This window comes from Schistosoma haematobium, chromosome 3 (assembly GCF_000699445.3).
Source record: "Schistosoma haematobium chromosome 3, whole genome shotgun sequence".
Taxonomy (NCBI): domain Eukaryota; kingdom Metazoa; phylum Platyhelminthes; class Trematoda; order Strigeidida; family Schistosomatidae; genus Schistosoma; species Schistosoma haematobium.
Window position 1 is genome coordinate 8088385 of NC_067198.1, and position 18756 is coordinate 8107140.

At 31.5% G+C, this 18756-nt stretch overlaps 1 protein-coding gene across 2 annotated transcripts in view; it reads left to right on the forward strand.

Moving 5' to 3' along the window:
- The first annotated feature begins 909 nt into the window (after window positions 1–909).
- The window catches only part of MS3_00004928 (uncharacterized protein), a 47700-nt gene continuing 29853 nt past the window's right edge, over window positions 910–18756 (forward strand). The window contains exons 1-2 of one of the 2 annotated variants that reach the window (XM_051212917.1): window positions 910–1100; window positions 1121–3767. In XM_051212917.1, coding sequence (XP_051068841.1) covers window positions 1946–3767 — 1822 coding nt within the window. In that variant the 5' untranslated portion in view covers window positions 910–1100; window positions 1121–1945. Of the gene's footprint in view, window positions 3768–3803; window positions 12017–18756 lie in introns of those variants that run through there. The other variant, XM_051212916.1, reaches the window with a different exon arrangement.

Consider the following 18756-nt stretch of genomic DNA (forward strand, 5'->3'; position numbering starts at 1 on the left):
AATTAAATACGTTACAATTGCCATGAGACAAGCAACTGGCTACATCTGATCTTATTTGTCAATTTGACCAGGAAAGCAATCCCATATTCGCTTGTCTCTGTGTGTTTGCAAGTTTTGAACATTAAACCCTTGGTTCCTTTTTGAAGTGTTCCCTGTCTTACGTTTTGCTATAATTGAATAACTTCTAGATAGTAGTTTAAGAAATGTGGGAAGCATAAAATCATTGAGTTATCACTTGACGAAAGTTAGAGATGCAGATTATTGGATATTGACTTAATGAACTCAGGGTAATGTGCCAGCCACAAGACTTAGAACTCCTGGATTCTGTATTGATGATGTAGTGGGTACTTACTATTTGACAGTTTCGGACCTGTAATGATTCAGTTGTTCATTGCATTTCAGTTTTATATGATTACTTAGTTTAAGTTCGTCCATGATGTTAACTCAGCTGAAAATGTTTCTTATCACTTTATAAAAATTAACCTATATATTTAAAAGTGACATTAGGTGATATTATTGATTTGTTTGTGATTGAGAAATTCCAAAAATAAATTTCTAAGAAAAACTTTGTACCACATTATACATAGACTGAAATTTTCCGACTGAATACAGGAAACTGTAAAGCTACTTTCGTAAGATTGCTACAAAACTGAAAGAGAAACGAAAATTAATACAAATTATAATTTAATATTTTTCCCACCAAAAATATGTGCTTACACATATTTATAAGAGCATGAACACATACGCACAGAAACTATATGCATAACGACACTTAATATCATGCACTTTGTGTGTATACTCAGATGAATGAAATCAAAGTATATCACACTAATGATTGGACAATGAATTTACTTATTATTTTTTAATATTTTTTTCTAATAATTAGTTTTATTATTATTAAATGAGTTAAACGCCTACAATCAAAAACCTATAAGCATACTGATATCAATAATTACATATATTTATGGAATGTACTACCATCCAACAAGAAATTTTAAATTTGTGTACCAATTCAGTTTTATCAATTGTATGTGAATGCGCAGGTTCTGTGTGTCAATCGTATTGAACGTTGAACATGATATATATATATATATATATATATATATATATATATATATACGCAACAATCATACATATATATTTGCACTCAATTATTTAAATAAATCAACACACTAGTTCACGTACCGATACATACCATTTCATACATACACATACCCACTTTGTAAGCATACGTAATTTGATATAATAAACAGTAGAAACACAAGAAACGATGATATTCACTCCGGCCAAAATGATCAGCGACTATTGTCTGTTATTTTGTGATTTGAATATATTCCAATTATTGCATCCTATGATTCACATAAAATAATGTTCTATAATTATTTATTCAATATTTAACTATCAGGAATATTAGAAAAATCTTTCTGAAAACTGTATGGAAATTATATTATTAATCAATTGGTGAACTGAAATTTTAATCACTTAGAAAATTCATAGACAAGAACTGTTGAAAACATAGAGGATTTTGACGACCATAAACAACGCCATTATTATTATTATTATTATTATTATTATTAACAACGGTGACAAAGTACGAAACGAAATCAGAACAAAAACAGTAATCAGCACTACGCAATAGAACGGGGTGATGCACGAACTATTATTTTTCTTTGAAATCTATTTTCTTATACATTATGCATGGGAATTTGGATAAAATTACATTGAATCTTTTAACTTCTATGAAAACAATGTAATATTGTAGTTTATGTGTGAACTTTGAATTATTTATTTCAAAGAGTGAAAGGCAGAAAGTGGAAAATAAATATTTAAAAAAATTGAAAACTCAACGCTTGATTTATCAAATCAGTAATTATTTCATTAATCAATTTATTGAATAATAAGTAACAAACAAAACAAAATAAGTAAGATCACTTTGAACAAATTCATGTTCAATTCCCAGTGGACGTTGTCAAGTTTATCACCATTATTGTCAGCTGTTTTAAATTTATCGGAAATACTACATCAACAACAACAACTACTACTGATAATAATAATACTGGTAGTGCTACGACTTTTATTAATATCATTGATTTTAATTCATTATTATTTTAGTCATTCATCTCATTGTTATCTCACTGGTATCTTTGAGTGGTTTAACAACTATCTACCCTCATCACATTCACTCACTTCCCCTTTTTCTTATTTCGTGGAGTTAATATCACTGCCATCCTCAGCACTGACATCCTCGTTGTTACTATCACTGTCATGGATATTCTGCACATTGTTTGGTGCTCTAAGTATATGGTTCTGGAAATCAGTATGTTACCTCAGTACACGATTATATCATCAGAAGGATATACTACTATTTTTCAGAAACAGTATTAATGATATTCGTAATTATAGAATTTACAGTAAAATAAATGTCATACTACTTACATTGCACACTGATTCAATCATTTTCATATATAATCTTATCAGTGGATGGAATTCAAGCGATACGTTGAAGAGTAAAATTAAAACATCAAAAAGACTTACGCAACGTAAACGTTTAAGTCATGGAATGAGTACATTATTCACTATATACTTTGGATTATTAATTTATTTAGAACTATGTGGAATTGATTATGCTGAAAGTAGACCGATTTCAACCGAAAACGAACGCAGATATGGTAATTTAGATTTACATCCGGCTAAATCATCACAACAAAAGACACCAAAAGTGGTTATGCCACCATATGACCTTGGGTTTAAAGGTCAAAAAACAGACGAACTGAACAAAGTAAAATTATATCCACTGTTATCATCATCATTATCGTATCCTACATTTTTGAGTGATTTTAATGACAATTTCGATCAAATGAAAGGTTTTCAGTCAGATGAAACATATGTAAGAGATTCTCAAACACAGCAGCAGCAAAGAAAACAACGCTATCAGAGAGTAAGTCGTGATAATTTTAACTCACAAGAAGAGACCGACAATGATGATGAGGACAATGCTGTCGAATTTTTCAATACACGTTTGATGTATGATTCGAAGTTGTCTCAATCTAATCATCTTAATAAGAATAGTGTAAGATCATACGGACAATCTCCATCGGTATCATCATCAATACCGTCATTAACAGAAAGAGAGACAAATGAACGACTTGACTATAGAAGAGTAAACCTTGCACCTTCTAAATCAACAATACAAAAACAGATATCATACTCCTCATATAATCCATATACAAGAATGAATAATTATCAAGAATCGCTTTATATACCTGACCAACAAACTATGTATGAAGTGAATACTCAACAGTACCCTCGTGAACAAGAGAAGACATGGACCAGAAAGGATAATAATAATAAGCCATATCAACGTCATGAACTATATGATGGTTATACAGCTCATATGAATCGTGAAAATCCGTCTAGTTGGTTTCCTTTTCCTAATTATCAAACCAATAATAATAATCCATTGAACAATAGACCATTATATTCACAACAGTCAAAAATACAACACCAACACCAACCATCCTCAAGTTTAAATAGTTACTCATATTATAGCACTCCAAACAAAAATATTGATAGTAATAATAACGTTAATAAACGTAATCCATTTTCATATTTTCCTGAGATTTCGGATATTCAATTATCTCATCTAATTTATCAGTACCAAATGGAATTATTACGTCGACAATCTGGACGTTTACCCGATATTGATTATCAAATGGAGCATAATTACTATGGTCAACCGGCTGAATCGTCTTCACACCATTTACCTAGTAAGTTCATTACGTTTTAAAACATAAGTCTTTTAGACGTTTATGGTTTGTATGTAAAATAAACCGTAATTGATTGCGGGGGTCAACGGGAGATATAATGAATTTCAGCGAACACTTTTTATCTTGTAGGTTATATCTTGAAGTTATCATAGTTATACAGCCAATAAAAACCAAAAAGCATTTAATAGCTGTTTCGTTCTTCTGTGGGACTTGGGGAGTCGAATCCAGGACTGCTAGATCTGAAGGATGCCTAACTCTTGGGCCAATAAGCCAATACCCAAATGTTTGCATTCATAACTTTTATTAATTTGCAGTATTGTACAACCATCATGTAGTCCTGTTGGTTGGTAACTATCTCACACCCAATATTGTTGAACTTCACGGATTAAAAACTCCGACCAGTGCTCCTGGAAATAACTTTCGGAATTAGTCATTACCTAGTGTATGATTATGATCACTCCAATAAATTTAGAGTCTAATCTGCTGCGTGAAATATGAAGGTCCTGGGGTTCATCCATGGTATGGTCGTGGATGAAGACTTTAGAAGATTTCAATACTGTAACCTTTCAGCTGTGTCGTGTCTCCTGGCTTCCATCAGTTATCTAAATAAGGTCCCTTTGTGATGTCGCCTATAAAATTCACTCATCCCTATGAACCCCCCGTCCTAATATTTCTTATCTCTGCTCACGATTCCTCCTTATTAAATTTCACATTTACAACCAAGCAATTTCTGTATAATCTCAAACTAAGAAGCTAACCTTTAATTAAATTACCCTTTACAAAACACGAAACTAAAAAATGATAATTGCATTAAAGTATATGTACAGTGTATTTGAGCACAAACTTGGTGATAAGCTATAAAAAGCAGTTCAGGTATATCTTGATGTAGGTACCTGTATGAGTTTTGTTAATGTTGAAACAGATTCTGCCAATCTAGATATAACGATCGCATGTACTGTAGCTTGCTTGTGACCTTAAGAGGTTTTGTTCATAGAATTGGTGATATCATGTGCATTGTACTTAGTGCTGACCATGTGTGTCTAGGTACTGAACTAATGATGAGTCAGCAGGTGTTGTCATTTTAAAACTTCAGCTTGGTAAATTACACATCAAGAGTATCGTTACAGTTAACTTTTGTACAGTCAATCAAATAAAGACGCGAAGGCGGTAGAGAATGTCAAAATGGTCTCATGTTTATGGCATAGCATGGTGAAAATGTAGGTGGTTATGTTAAGTTCGTATCAGTAAGCCCATCACAAGGTACTGAGGTTATGTTGATTGGTATAATAAGAAGTTATTTATCCCTAATGGGGTTATGGGTATACATTACTAGAGGGACTCACACTAAGACGAAACAACTTCCCAGTGTTCGTTGATCTTCAATGGTATCCCAACTGAGAAATAGTAGTGCTGGTAACTTTATATCTCAAAGTTTATAATTTCCGATACTTTTCCCTCTTTATCTCTTAAGGATTTTCTCCAATGTATTTCTTTCAAATGTTATCTCTTCGCTTCATAAGCAACATATCTTGGTGATGTATTTTACTGAGCATTTGCGTTGTAACATGAAAAAATTATACAAAACCATGTCAAACTGATGATTTATTAAAGTCAGTAAATGATCCAGTTCATGATAAGTTATAGTTGATAAAAACCTTGTAATGAAAATAACCCATAGTGTCATTGAATAAGAAAAAGAGAATTCAGCGAAGAAAATTTTCTTATCGACGAGATCATATATATATATATATATGTCTGTAGGAGGATAGAAAAAATTGCATCACCAAAATGGATTCGAGGATAAATAACAAATGAGGTTACGTAGTAATCAAGGGGTAAGGAAGAAAATAATTTATGGGTCAGATAATAGGTCCAATTGACAAATATGAAGAAAAGGGACAAACACAAAGGTCATAATAATAAACTGAATAATAATCGAAAAACTTGTATAAGGTAATAATAATAATAATAATAATAATAATAATAATAATAATAATAACTGATAAGAGTTTAAAATGCAAAATAATAATTTTAAAAAATGCGATGATAATCAAATAAAGGTGCAGAAAAAACAAAAAGCATACCCATTAAGGGAATTAGGGCCAAGGAAGGATGAGAGGTTGGACAAATCGCTTGTGCACTCAAAGTTCAGGTTTGAGTTTGTGAATTGACTCTGTAGATCACTTTAAAGGAAGAATGTTTGAGAGCGATGTGTCCAAAATTGATTAAATGCTCCTGTATAGAACTAGTGATTGTCTTACATTCTCCTTTTAAAAGCCAAGCCGGATAGTGTTCTGAGATGCGTTTGGAAAGTAATTGCTTTGTTCGGCCTATGTAATGAGCCCCACATGAGCACGTAAATTTATAGATACACAATGATGTGGCCCAAAGCTATAGTTTATCTTTAACACATTCAGGAATGGTAGACCGACTTGAGAAAACCATTCGGTGCTTGGCTGTGTAGAAAGTTTTATTCAGTGATTTTGAAATCCGTTTATTTAAGATTTCAGCAGCCGTGTCTCCTTTAAATTCCACAATCATGAACAACGTTTTCTTCTATACTGTTGATACTTTCTCATGATGAATTCTAGGTGTTAAGTTACTATCGATGAATCTAGGTGGATAACCGTTTCTGATGAGAGTTTGTAGAAGTTGAATTAGTTCCTCATCTATTGTGTCAGTGGGACAGATTCGCTTGATCCTAGAGGATAAAGAGTGAATTAAGTTCCTCTTTCTACTCAATGAGACCCGACTATGGAAATTAGTGTAGTGTCCATTCCAGGTAGGTTTTCTATATATAGATCGCTGTAAAAACCATCAGGCATTCTTTTTAATCGGACATCAAGAAAATGAAATCCATTATTTGGCTCTGCTTCTAGGGTGAATTGAATTGAGGAGTGACAGTTATTGAAACTGTTCAAAATTTCATTTAGTTCTGTGGTGGACGAGACGATATATAAACGCAAAAAGTATCAACAAAGTTAATAAAGATCAATAGAAATGTTAATATATATAAGTTAATTATTACAAATACAATAGAAAGTTAAGACTTTACTTAAGTTCACCAAATTGATGCGTGTTCGGCTTTGGTCTGGTACTAAGAAACCACAATTATAATGCTTGGTAATTCCGATCTGGTTGACGAACTCTCCAGTGATATAATCCAACATAGGATGTGATATATTCCAATTACAGTCTATAAACGTAGATAGTATTTGATTTAGACTTCAGTTAACTCAATCACAAACGAAGATAGAACGAGGAATGTGTGAGTAAACGTGTATTTGTTAGCCAGCAAGAGTATGTCACGCTGTTAGTATCACAACGGAAAGTGTGTTCAAGGTCATTTACTAAAACAACAAGTACAATCATTTAATGATAAAATATACAGACAGTGAAAGATTGACAAAATAAATACAAATAATATTAAAAACTATTTACAAAATAAGCTTGTCAGGCCTATCTCCACAGGCCCATATCTTCTTCACAAATCATCCATATATCTCTTCTATAAATGAAATCTCTCAATTATTGGACGAAGTACAGAATTTTCCAGATTGGCCATGAAGCAATCAGCCAAGAGCGGATCCAATGGAGAACCCCTTGCAACTCCATCTATTTGTCTATAGAAAACATCATTAAATCTAAATTGCACATATCAAGATTATTGTTTTTAATACAGTCACATAAAAGACAGATGGTTTCAGTGAGAGGAACATTTGTAAAAAGAGAAGTGACATCTAATGAAAACATTTCCTTACCAATTACGTTGATATTTATAACTGAGTCGACGAATTCAAAGGAGTCAAGAGAATCGTATTTATTGACATGATTTTTAACAGGTTGTAAAATGTCAACTAACCATTTAGCGACCAAGTGATAAGGAGAGTTGTTCATATCAGGTATAGGACGTAGTGGGACATTATTCTTATGAACTTTTGAGAGTCCATATAGTCTTGGTATAACGGAACCCGATGGTTTGAGATGTGCATAGAGGTCACAAATGATAATAGAACCATCTTTCATTTTCTTTAAGATTTTAACTAGCATCTGTTCAGTTTTTTCAGCTGTCTTTTTGAACGGTCTCAATAGAGAATTTGACAGGATCAGATAATATCGAAGATATTTTGGTAACATAGTCAAGACGATCCATAAGGACAATTCCTGCCCCCTTGTCTGGGCGACATAACACTAAGTCCTGATTTCTCCGAAGATAAGATAATTGAGATTTATGTTCTTTTGTGAGTAATCGACTAATTGTAGGTGTTTTATATACATATTGATTACAAAAATCCACAAGAGTTGTTTTGAAATGCTCAAAATCTTCATTAGATACTGGAATAAAGTCGTTAGTCTGACCAGTGAGGCTTTCAAACTGGATGACGTACTACAAAATTTAGGACCAAGAGATAATGCTTGTAGCTAAATAGTTGATAATTTTATACTTGAGCAATTAAAAACATATTTCTCTGGAGACTCAGGAAAAGAAGCCTGAGTATCCGTCTGTTTCAAAGTTTTCATTAATTCCAAGATCACGTCTTCCTTACGACTTTTGCTAACATTGTCAATGTAATCTTTGAATTTGAAACGTTGATCTTCTGACAAATCAAATAATATATGTGAAAGTAAAGAAATATTCCGTTCCAATTCCGGTATTCTAGACTTAATTTCATCGACATAATTCAGCGTAAGGCGTTTCAAAGAACGATGATTTGGATGGATGTGATTTCGGCGTAATGATTTAAAAAATGGTCTCGGATATTCATGTTTGTCTAAAAAGCTTTTCAGAAAATTGATTCTGGTATTCACTATGGCAAGCTTGACAGAAAAACTGGGTTCCATTACTGTCACCGTGTCCTTGCAGCTCTTCAGATAATTAAAATAACCCATTTTGCATTTTAAACTCTTATCAGTTATTATTATTATTATTATTATTATTATTATTATTATTATTACCTTATACAAGTTTTTCGATTATTATTCAGTTTATTATTATGACCTTTGTGTTTGTCCCTTTTCTTCATATTTGTCAATTGGACCTATTATCTGACCCATAAATTATTTTCTTCCTTACCCCTTGATTACTACGTAACCTCATTTGTTATTTATCCTCGAATCCATTTTGGTGATGCAATTTTTTCTATCCTCCTACAGACATATATATATATATATATATGATCTCGTCGATAAGAAAATTTTCTTCGCTGCAAAACATTGTAATTTAAGTCCATCCAATAAAAATATTAATAATAATAACAACAATAGTGATTTTACGCATAGATGGATGGCAATTAGCAGTGCAATCCAGTACATGTGTCCCATCCTATTTAGGACTCGTCAGCTGGATAAACCGAGATCCCGGAATCGATGGTTACTCCACGACACGAATTCAGTACTGTTCAGTTCAAACACCATCACATAATCCACTGGTTGTTCCGATTTTTCAGTTGAAGTTTAGAACTGCAATTGATAAGACTATTTTGGAATATGTGTATACTGTGTGAATTGCCTTGATATTTCCTTAAGTTACAGGCATTATGAGCAGAATTGGGATGTTGGCTAGCAGGCAATTCACATAGGATGCATAAATGCCAACAGACTGAAACATCATCGGGAAAATGCAAACAACCAATATATATTGGATTGAAATAACAATAATAATATTAATAATACTAGGAGTATTGATAGTGGTACTTCTATCACTTTAAAACCTATTCGTCACGGTAAGTGACTGTCATTAGGTTTACTTAATTAATTCCATAATGAACTCCATTTTTATTTCTGATTTCCGTTCTATCTCTTAACAAAGACTTGCATTTAGAATATTTGCATTCCAGGTTTGTGCTTAGAGATTTTATATTAAACTAGTTTACTTTACCAGCTTCAAACACAACTATTCTTTACCCAATAATTTAGGAACTGAACTCTGACTGTCTGAACTATCTGAGACTCGTTTGATCAGTCTGTGTCAAATGGTTGACAAGTCATCAGCCATTATTAACGTTACCAATTGGTAGAAGAAATCTCATGTTTCGAAAGACACTTTTTACTGCTCTGAAAAAATTTTGTGATGCTTCAAAATGTGCATATGCATTTCTATCATTATCAGAAAATGTTTGAGTTATCTCGTTGTTCATACTTTTAGCTGAGATTTGGTCGGTCATTGTTGGCATATATGTATCCTCTACGGATTAACTCGATATAAGGATTTTGTCCCATGTTTTTGTAGAATAAACGGATTGTGTCTAGCAGTAGAATCGAGGATGCGCGTTTCGTTCTCTACGATAGAATGTTATAATTATCATGCCTGTTGTACAAATGACTGACTGTTTGAATATAATAACTTAGAAGATAAGGGATTGACCGTTTTAACGGAAAGGTACTAAGTTTGAGTCCTCATAAGAACACGCAAGCTGGAACTTAGGTACATCGAAGTGAGTGCCGAATAGTACGAAACGTGAATGTTGGGTTCTATGGCTAATCACAGCTGGTTTGTTCTGCAAAACTTAACTGACCTTTTAAAATATTGAATTTAAACGACATACCTAAAGACAGGTTAACCGATGATGTAAGAGCTAACTCATTGAAGGAGATACTGATTTTAACCTCTTGGAATAATGATGACTCGTCAATGTATAAAGCCAAAAATAGTATTTTCGCGTACCTATGACAGTTCTTAATGTACAGTCTAATAATAACTTAATGTACGTGTATAAATTAATTTCTAAGCTAGAAATCCATATATTGTATTTAAGAAGAAAATTATTTTTGTAGAAATCTCGATTGAACTTAAAGTAAATTCATTCTTAAACTTAGCAGTCTGGTTCAAGCTTCTTTAAAGGGAGATAATTAAACTTTAAAGTCATCATATGTAAATGAATGGTTCTCTCATTTGTTCTTATCAGTTATTTTGTCTAAATGGATGGTAAACAACCAAGTTATTGAGCACAACCACTTAAACTTATATTTACTTGTTTCTTCATTTTCATTCGATTCATGCTGTGACAAGTTTGCTAGATAGTATTTATTACCTTGTCTAATTTTATCAACGACCATAACCTGAGGTCATATAATATCCATGAAATTTTCTGACATCAGATCTGAATATACTTCTTATATCTGGTTTTCCTACCAAATCATCCATGAACACTACAACATATTCTATATTCAACCATGTTATTGTGGTTTTACGACATGTTTATTACAGTTTTTGAATTTTATTTTTATTTTCGATATTTTTAATGTAGAATTATTTCCCCTTAAAGAGGCTTGAAACAGACTGCTAAATGAAACATTCTATTTACTTGAAGTTCAGTCGCTGAGAGTTTTAACCAATATAATTTTATTCTATTAATGTCTTACATTAACTAGATGTTCAACTACTATAAAACCATTCATTAGAATTCAAACAAAATTCTAAATTTTGTTTTGGTGAACAATACATCACTTCAATGTTTTTCAACATAACAACTATTTTCAGGATATTTTGTAATACAATGTTCAAGTTTATAAACAATTTCACAATTAATTTATAAAGCTCTAACTGTATGTATGTAAGCAGATGAGATTTAAGTATTTTATGAAGCATCATGAAATAGATAGTTTACTGGTTATAACACTTATCTTTCAGCCATCAGATTGAAAGCTCAAAACCTCGCCTCACCTACTTTCGTTCTAGGTAGACCGATAGTTTCGCTAGTATTTCCGTACAAAGAATCTAATTACCAGATAATTTCTTGAAACTTTACTTTGTAAATAGTCTTTGTTAGCTTGTCTTAAAGTACAATGTTTTCTTTATAAATTGATTTCTGGTAAACTCATTTTAGAAAAATTATATGTCTGCCATTGAATTTAGAAATAATAGTTGGAGCTATTGGCAATGTTTCACTAATCAATAATTATCATGTGTTTAACGTTTTCGTTCATTTTTCCATCTATCTAGTAGATGAGTAATGCATATAGAAGTATAATTTCACTAAAATTTCTTTTGAAGCGTCTTCAGCTTTTCTCAACTAAATCCTATAATCTTCTCAGTATGGCATAGCCCACTATGTTTGATAAAAGCACAAATGTTGTGCAGGTTACGATTTGACATGAAAATCACACTAATATACAATACCCCATCCATTTAATGGATGGGAATATGGTCAATAGTGCTGGGTACATGATAATAATTGAGCATTGAATAGGTTTCGAATAACACCAGCCAACAAAATCCTGATGTCCCATTAAGAAACTTTAAAAGAAACCAAAATAAATTGAATTAATCTCTATTATTAAAATATTATTAATGATAATAAGTATTTTTCCGACTGAATTAAATCGATTGAACAGTCTACCAATTCATTTGAAAATGATATATTACATGTCTATAATTTTTTAATAGAAAAGTCTAAACATAATAAGATTTACTGAACATTGACCAGGAAGTTAAATATCATAGAGTTATGTATGCGTAACATTTGTGTTTTAAAAAACAGCTTTTTCCTGTATTTTTTTACATATATATCTCACTGTGTATCATTGATATTTATTGATAGAACACTGAAACTAGTTGTACTGAATTAAAAGTAATGCCTCCTACTACTACTACTACTACTACTACTACTACTACTAATAATAATAATAATAATAATAATAATAAACAACTTTTTGATGTCAATATGATAAATAAGAAGTTGAATTTTTTAAAAATATATATTAGGTAAACACATATTTCTAATTCCTATATTTCTAAATCCTATTCTAAACAATATTACAGATGTTTATCAATACCGTGTTATTTCATAATTATTCATTGTTTGATAATTAAATTTTGAATATATCCTTCATTGATCTCACTGGTTTAAAAGTAACCATCCTGGTTAGGGGTAGAGTTGTGAGTATGCACTACAGAGGAATCTGATTAAAATAGGATTGAACAACTTCGCTTTAACTTGATACTCAATAAACTTCACACATGTGAAAGTTATTTGAGTCAAATTTTTAGTTTGAAGAGATGTGTCGTAACGAAAATACCTATTTTACTAAATCTGAGATATTTTGAAGTGAAATGTATTGTTTAATAAAATATAAACGATTTAAAATAAACAACCTATAAAAGTTTATTTAAATGAGTTGTATTGAATAGTTTTGACAAATTAATCATTAGCATTGCTGCTTAATGATTATACTTTTATGGATTGTATGTTTGTGAGTGTATGTTTGTAAAAGTATTAATGCACAAAGATTTATTGACGTGAAAATGACCAGAATGTATTCCAAGTAATAAATATTAACAAATGATTATTTTACTTGTTCATTGTTCTTAGTATCAATTGATCTTAGTTGCAGTACATCACTGAAATCTGTAGCATACTTAGTTTACATCTCATCAGTTGTGCTTAACTTTGACATCACCAGGGAACGAGGTCAGAAGTTTCAAATCTTACAGTGAGAGTTTAGTCTGTAGCTCGTTGTGTTGGAATCCACAAGTATAATGTCCATAACTGGTTTTTTCCGATTAAACTCTACAGACTCATAAATGAAACTGGCAAGTATCATTTGATGTTGATTAGATGATAGATATGTTACTGGATAACCATTAATATTCTAACCAAACACCAAATACCAACACATTCAAACCGATATACTGATTCTAACTCGGCACATCTATTCAGTGCAAAAATTTTCCTATCCCTGAATTTTTTAGAAGGGCATCCAAGATCATTACCTCAAAAGAAGACAAGCTAAAACAAAAATATAAAATAATAAACGTCCTACGGTTTGATAATTTCTCTAAGAATATTAATAAAAACATATTGAAACAAATATATCCTTCTTAAAATAACATTTATATTGAAAGATCTTGGATTGGCACTGTGGTTTGACTTTGCTGCCAAGATACAACAGAAGAATTACGATGGATCTTTGAAATTTGTTGAAGTAAACCTTTCTATAAGGCATTCAACACTTTTGGAAATCCCTTAGTTAGAATAAAAGATAAGATCTCATTTGCATCTACTTAAGATTGTGTCTGAATATTAGATGGTTTCTATTGTGATGTGTTCTACTTTGGAGAGTCTTCACATGAAATCTCTCGTTCCAAAAAACGTATAAGTTATACAAGAAAACCTGGTAATCCTGTTAAGTTGGAGAACCTACAAGTTAAATCAACAACAGCAGTACATGCTATTTTCACCAATCACAAAATAAATATTCGAAATATTAAAATGATTCAGAATGGTTCTTTCAACCACAAAGAAGTGAGTAGCCGAGGCGTTGTACATAATAATTAATCCCTCTGTCCTCAACAGGAAAGAAGGCCTGACCATTCATCCAAGCTGGACTGTTTATGCAAACAACCACATTTGACTCCGTTCACTTTCTACAAAATCTACACACAACCCCCCTCCACACACACTCAATCTCATTTTACAAATGTATACATTTTTTATACCCACCTTCTGAAGCACAAATTAATACACTGACATGTTCTGCAAATTCACCTTGACCAAGAATAAATTGATAATGACATCTTCAGGCCTACTATGATTTTGCTTGTACTAATAAAATATTCTGCATTGTTTCCTTTATGCTATTTAAACCTGTGTTAATGTTATTTTGGTTATTTATTTGCTCTAAAGAATTGGCTTACATTAAGTCACGAAACGTCAGAAGTACAATTTTCTACTCACTGGGATACCACAGAAAAAAATATTTATTATTAACTTCATACCTAGTGCTCAATTAACTTGAAACTAAATTTCAGCTTTAACATTGATGCTTTCTTTGATTGTTTTATGAAGTTAAGGCAAGCACATTTTACACTAATTAATCATTAAGTAACTAATGTTATGTACTGTAATCTTTAATGCTAATCGAATTTACTGTATAATGTTTACAATTTAACCACTAGGTTGAATAAATTGATATTATGGTGCGGTCTGTTTGATATAAGACATTGTTTACTACTCAGTCGTAGATCAGCTATAACATCTTACTCTGTAAAAGATAGGTTATTGGCGGACTAAATGTCTTACAGTTGACTTTCCATATTTAAACACTGACACTATGGAGCATCATTATTATCATGAACTTTGCTAGATTTAGACATTGTGTGCCAATCAATAGGAAACCTGGATCTGGGGATTGACCGGAATCACAGAGAATAAGTAACGTTTAGCATATTTTAAATTAATTAACTGATTTATTGTTCTAAGCATTTCTGTGATGAATTCATTTTGACTTTACATATTTATAAACATGTATGTAGTATATTTGAACCGTAGTTAATAATGAAATTCTAGATGTCCATTACCCCTTGTCAGCTAGATGTACCTGTATTCAAGTTTTGACATTCACAATGAAACTTGAAGCCACTACCTATTGCTTTAAACATCAAAACATTTTCCATTAAGCTACTGGATAGAAATAGCCACCAAATTGTTTAGTGAGTGTTACTTGTATTCATAAATGCATATATTTTTTGAGTTCGAATTTCAATGTAGTTAACGACACCGAGATGAAGGTGCGTTCAATTTGTGTCCCAAATATGTTGGAAAGAACATTCTTAATCCTAGCGACGATCCAATTATACTAAAACTTATAACTTTTGATAATGTCGAGGGATAGATACCAATAGAAAATCATCAAAGTTCAGTAATCCATATTGAATTAAGTGTATCTTGACCGTTTTGTAGTAGATGAACTACGCTCTTCTAGTATCCTACATCATATATCAGCGTGAAATCAGTAATATAATAATTTAATTCACCTATAGTAGAAAGCGAGTAGTTTAATCGATACTTTTCTAGAGTTTTAGGCCAAAACAGTAGATTCGAGGCTTAATATGTGGTAGGTAATATGAAATAAGAAATTTTGAAGTAAACGAAGTATGTTTAAACCGAATATTGTACTACGATTCAGAGGACTCGGACTATTTTAGGAAGTGGATATGAAAGTGAAAGCTTGTCATCTGGATTCATAAAATACATTTTAAGAATATTATGTATCACTACGGAAGCGCACTGTGATTTTGAATAACTCAGGTTCTCGAGATGATCGGTTTATTATAAAAGTATTTTTACTACCCATAATACTATCGGTGTCGTCTCAACATACGGTAGTATCGTTTTTCATTATTTTAAGTAACATTCATTTTTGTTTGCTCTGAAATTATCATTGAATTGAGTGAAGATACAAATCCAGTTACTTTATGTTCTCTCTAGATTATGAGCATTACCATTAAATATCACATTACAAAGTTATGATTGCTCTGTTAACTTATTCATCTGTTGACATGAACGAATGCAAATGTTACTCTTAAATGTATTTTAAAAAAATAATTATCTATGTAACTCTTAAAAATAAATACGTTTTAAAGCCTATAACACAGAATGACCTCAGTGAGGAAGCCTGTCAATGATCAGTGGTATATAAACATGCCAGTTGTAAGTCAATTACCTACTGATAGTACTTGAAGACAATCGTGCAATATTGCAATATTGCAAGTTAGACATGTAAGCCACTGAATACCAACTCGGTTTTATGAAGGCTAGATGTTCACTGCGAGGCATAAATATCCAGAACTTGGTTTTTTGTAAAATTGTGAATTCCGCTCTTCTGGGATGTTCCATACTGGGACGAAGCTGTTATTCGGTGCTCTTTTGTTTTCAAGGGTTGCTTAGCTAGTTATTTCATTATGTAAGTTATATGATTCAATAAGCTCATACATTTATACGGAGGATAACCCCACGATAATTCTCATACATCAACAGAATGATTTTTTCAACTTTTACTAAGATATGGTATGAGAAATTTAGTTAGTTTCAAATTGCATTTATAAATTTATATTATTCACTGACCTACTGAGATTATTGTTCTTTCAAAGCATTTTGATTACTACAGTGATTTTATGCAAGCGATAAAAATGCTACCATTAAAACGTTTACCACGTTATTATTGTTTAATATATGAAAAAGTCATTTTCATTTTCATTTTTTTGTGAAGTTTCGTTCTCTGAGCTGAACGCTTTGGTCGTGGAGCTTATATTGTTCTTCTGAACGCCAGCATCAGTAAAGAAATTCAGGTAGAAGTAAAGTATTCGCATTTAGCCACCGATGACTCTCAGCTTGTCCTGCTGACCTTGATCTTGACAGGTTATTTTTGAGGTTAACAGGACAAGCTGAGAGTCATCGGTGGCTAAATGCGAATACTTTACTTCGACCTGAAATTTTTACTAATGCTGGTGTTCAGAAGAACAATGAAAGCTCTATGACCAAAGCGTTCAGCTCAGAGAACGAAATTCCACCAAAATCAACCACTTGAGCTACAAATTTTCTTCACCACCAGGCAATTTCCCATTTCATTCGTATTCAACTTATCAATAGTAATTGAACACCTTGAGTTGAATAATGGGTTTATTTTTTTGATTGTCACGATAGTTTGTGAATGTTTTATTTAGTTCCCTCTTGTTTTACAACTCTACTTGATCTTACAAGTTTTATCTAGTCATTCAAATTATTCAGTCGAAATTCTATATTTTATATTTCTACCTATGCAATACATTGAAAATACCATTCAGTGTAACTGTCTTCCATTTTGACATATTTGACCTTACATGTCATTCCTCCAATTATATAGGGATATGACAGGGAAATATGTAATATGACAAATACAACCAACAAATTAAACCAACATTTACACAACTCTTTCAACTAAACTATAATAATCAACTCACTAATGACTTCAAGATGTTCTTTAAGTTCTAGTGAGTAATTGTAAATGGTGAGATTCAGATATATTGAGTATGAAACAGTTATCACCGGTAGCACCTCATGATTGTCGCGTTTTGTCGTAAACTGGTCAAGGTTGGAGTTGTACAACATGACACTGACCCAGGGGTTTTAAAGATTAAGGGTTCACTACAAAGTCAGAATGTTCCTGGATGAGCTATCAGTGCTCATTACTTGGGATTTTTATACTAGGATGAAACATCTGTCGAGTGCTCAACTGAGACCGATCTGTGAGTAGTACGATTAAGTGATGAGTACTAAGAAGTGATAATCTATCTGTACAGATTGTCGCAAGTAAACAGATTTAAGTAAATAGAAGAATTATTTAGGAATATGTGTTAGCTACTGACTATTTAGATTAAAATAGAAAATTGACTCTCAAGCCTTATACCTTTTCGTATACTAACTATAAATAATTATGAATTTAATAAATTCATGCTTGACTGATTTGCACAAAGTGAATCAGATGTATGAGTACACCAACAATTTACATCAATAAAAATTTACTATCACATAAATAAATATATTACAACTACATTTTAAGAAATTTCTTTAATGATTGGTAGCAATTATTGTGCATGTATTTATAGAGCATATCACATAATATAATAGATATATTTATATAATCCTATGTATTATGATTATTGATTTGTGAACTAAAACTGAATTTGTTTGCTAAGTAAATTATGTTCATACATTTTGCTGATGAGAAAGAGAGAGATACGAAAGTAATCAATAGTAATGGGAACATGTGCTTTTTGCGTAGTGAATCACACTATAGCATAGTACATAAATAGACTACACTAAGCGTGTATATAAATGTATAAAGACGTATACGAACATTAACAAATATGTGTATGTTTGTGTAATGTGAACTCAGTTTTCATGTTTATGTGATATCCAATTCATATATATATATATATATATATATATATATATATATATATATATATATATATATATATATATATATATATATATATATATATGGAGTGCTGGAACATACTCAAAATTTGAGGTTGTATACGTACGTGTTTTACTGCCGTATACACTAATAGACACGAACATAAACAAAAAATGTATACACTCGAAAAATATGAGCATGATAAAGTAATTAAAAAATGCTGTAAACAATAACTTGAAGAAAAATTCCAATGGTCACATTCAACATCGTTTACACATAACAAATGAGTCACATCAGCGATATCATTGAT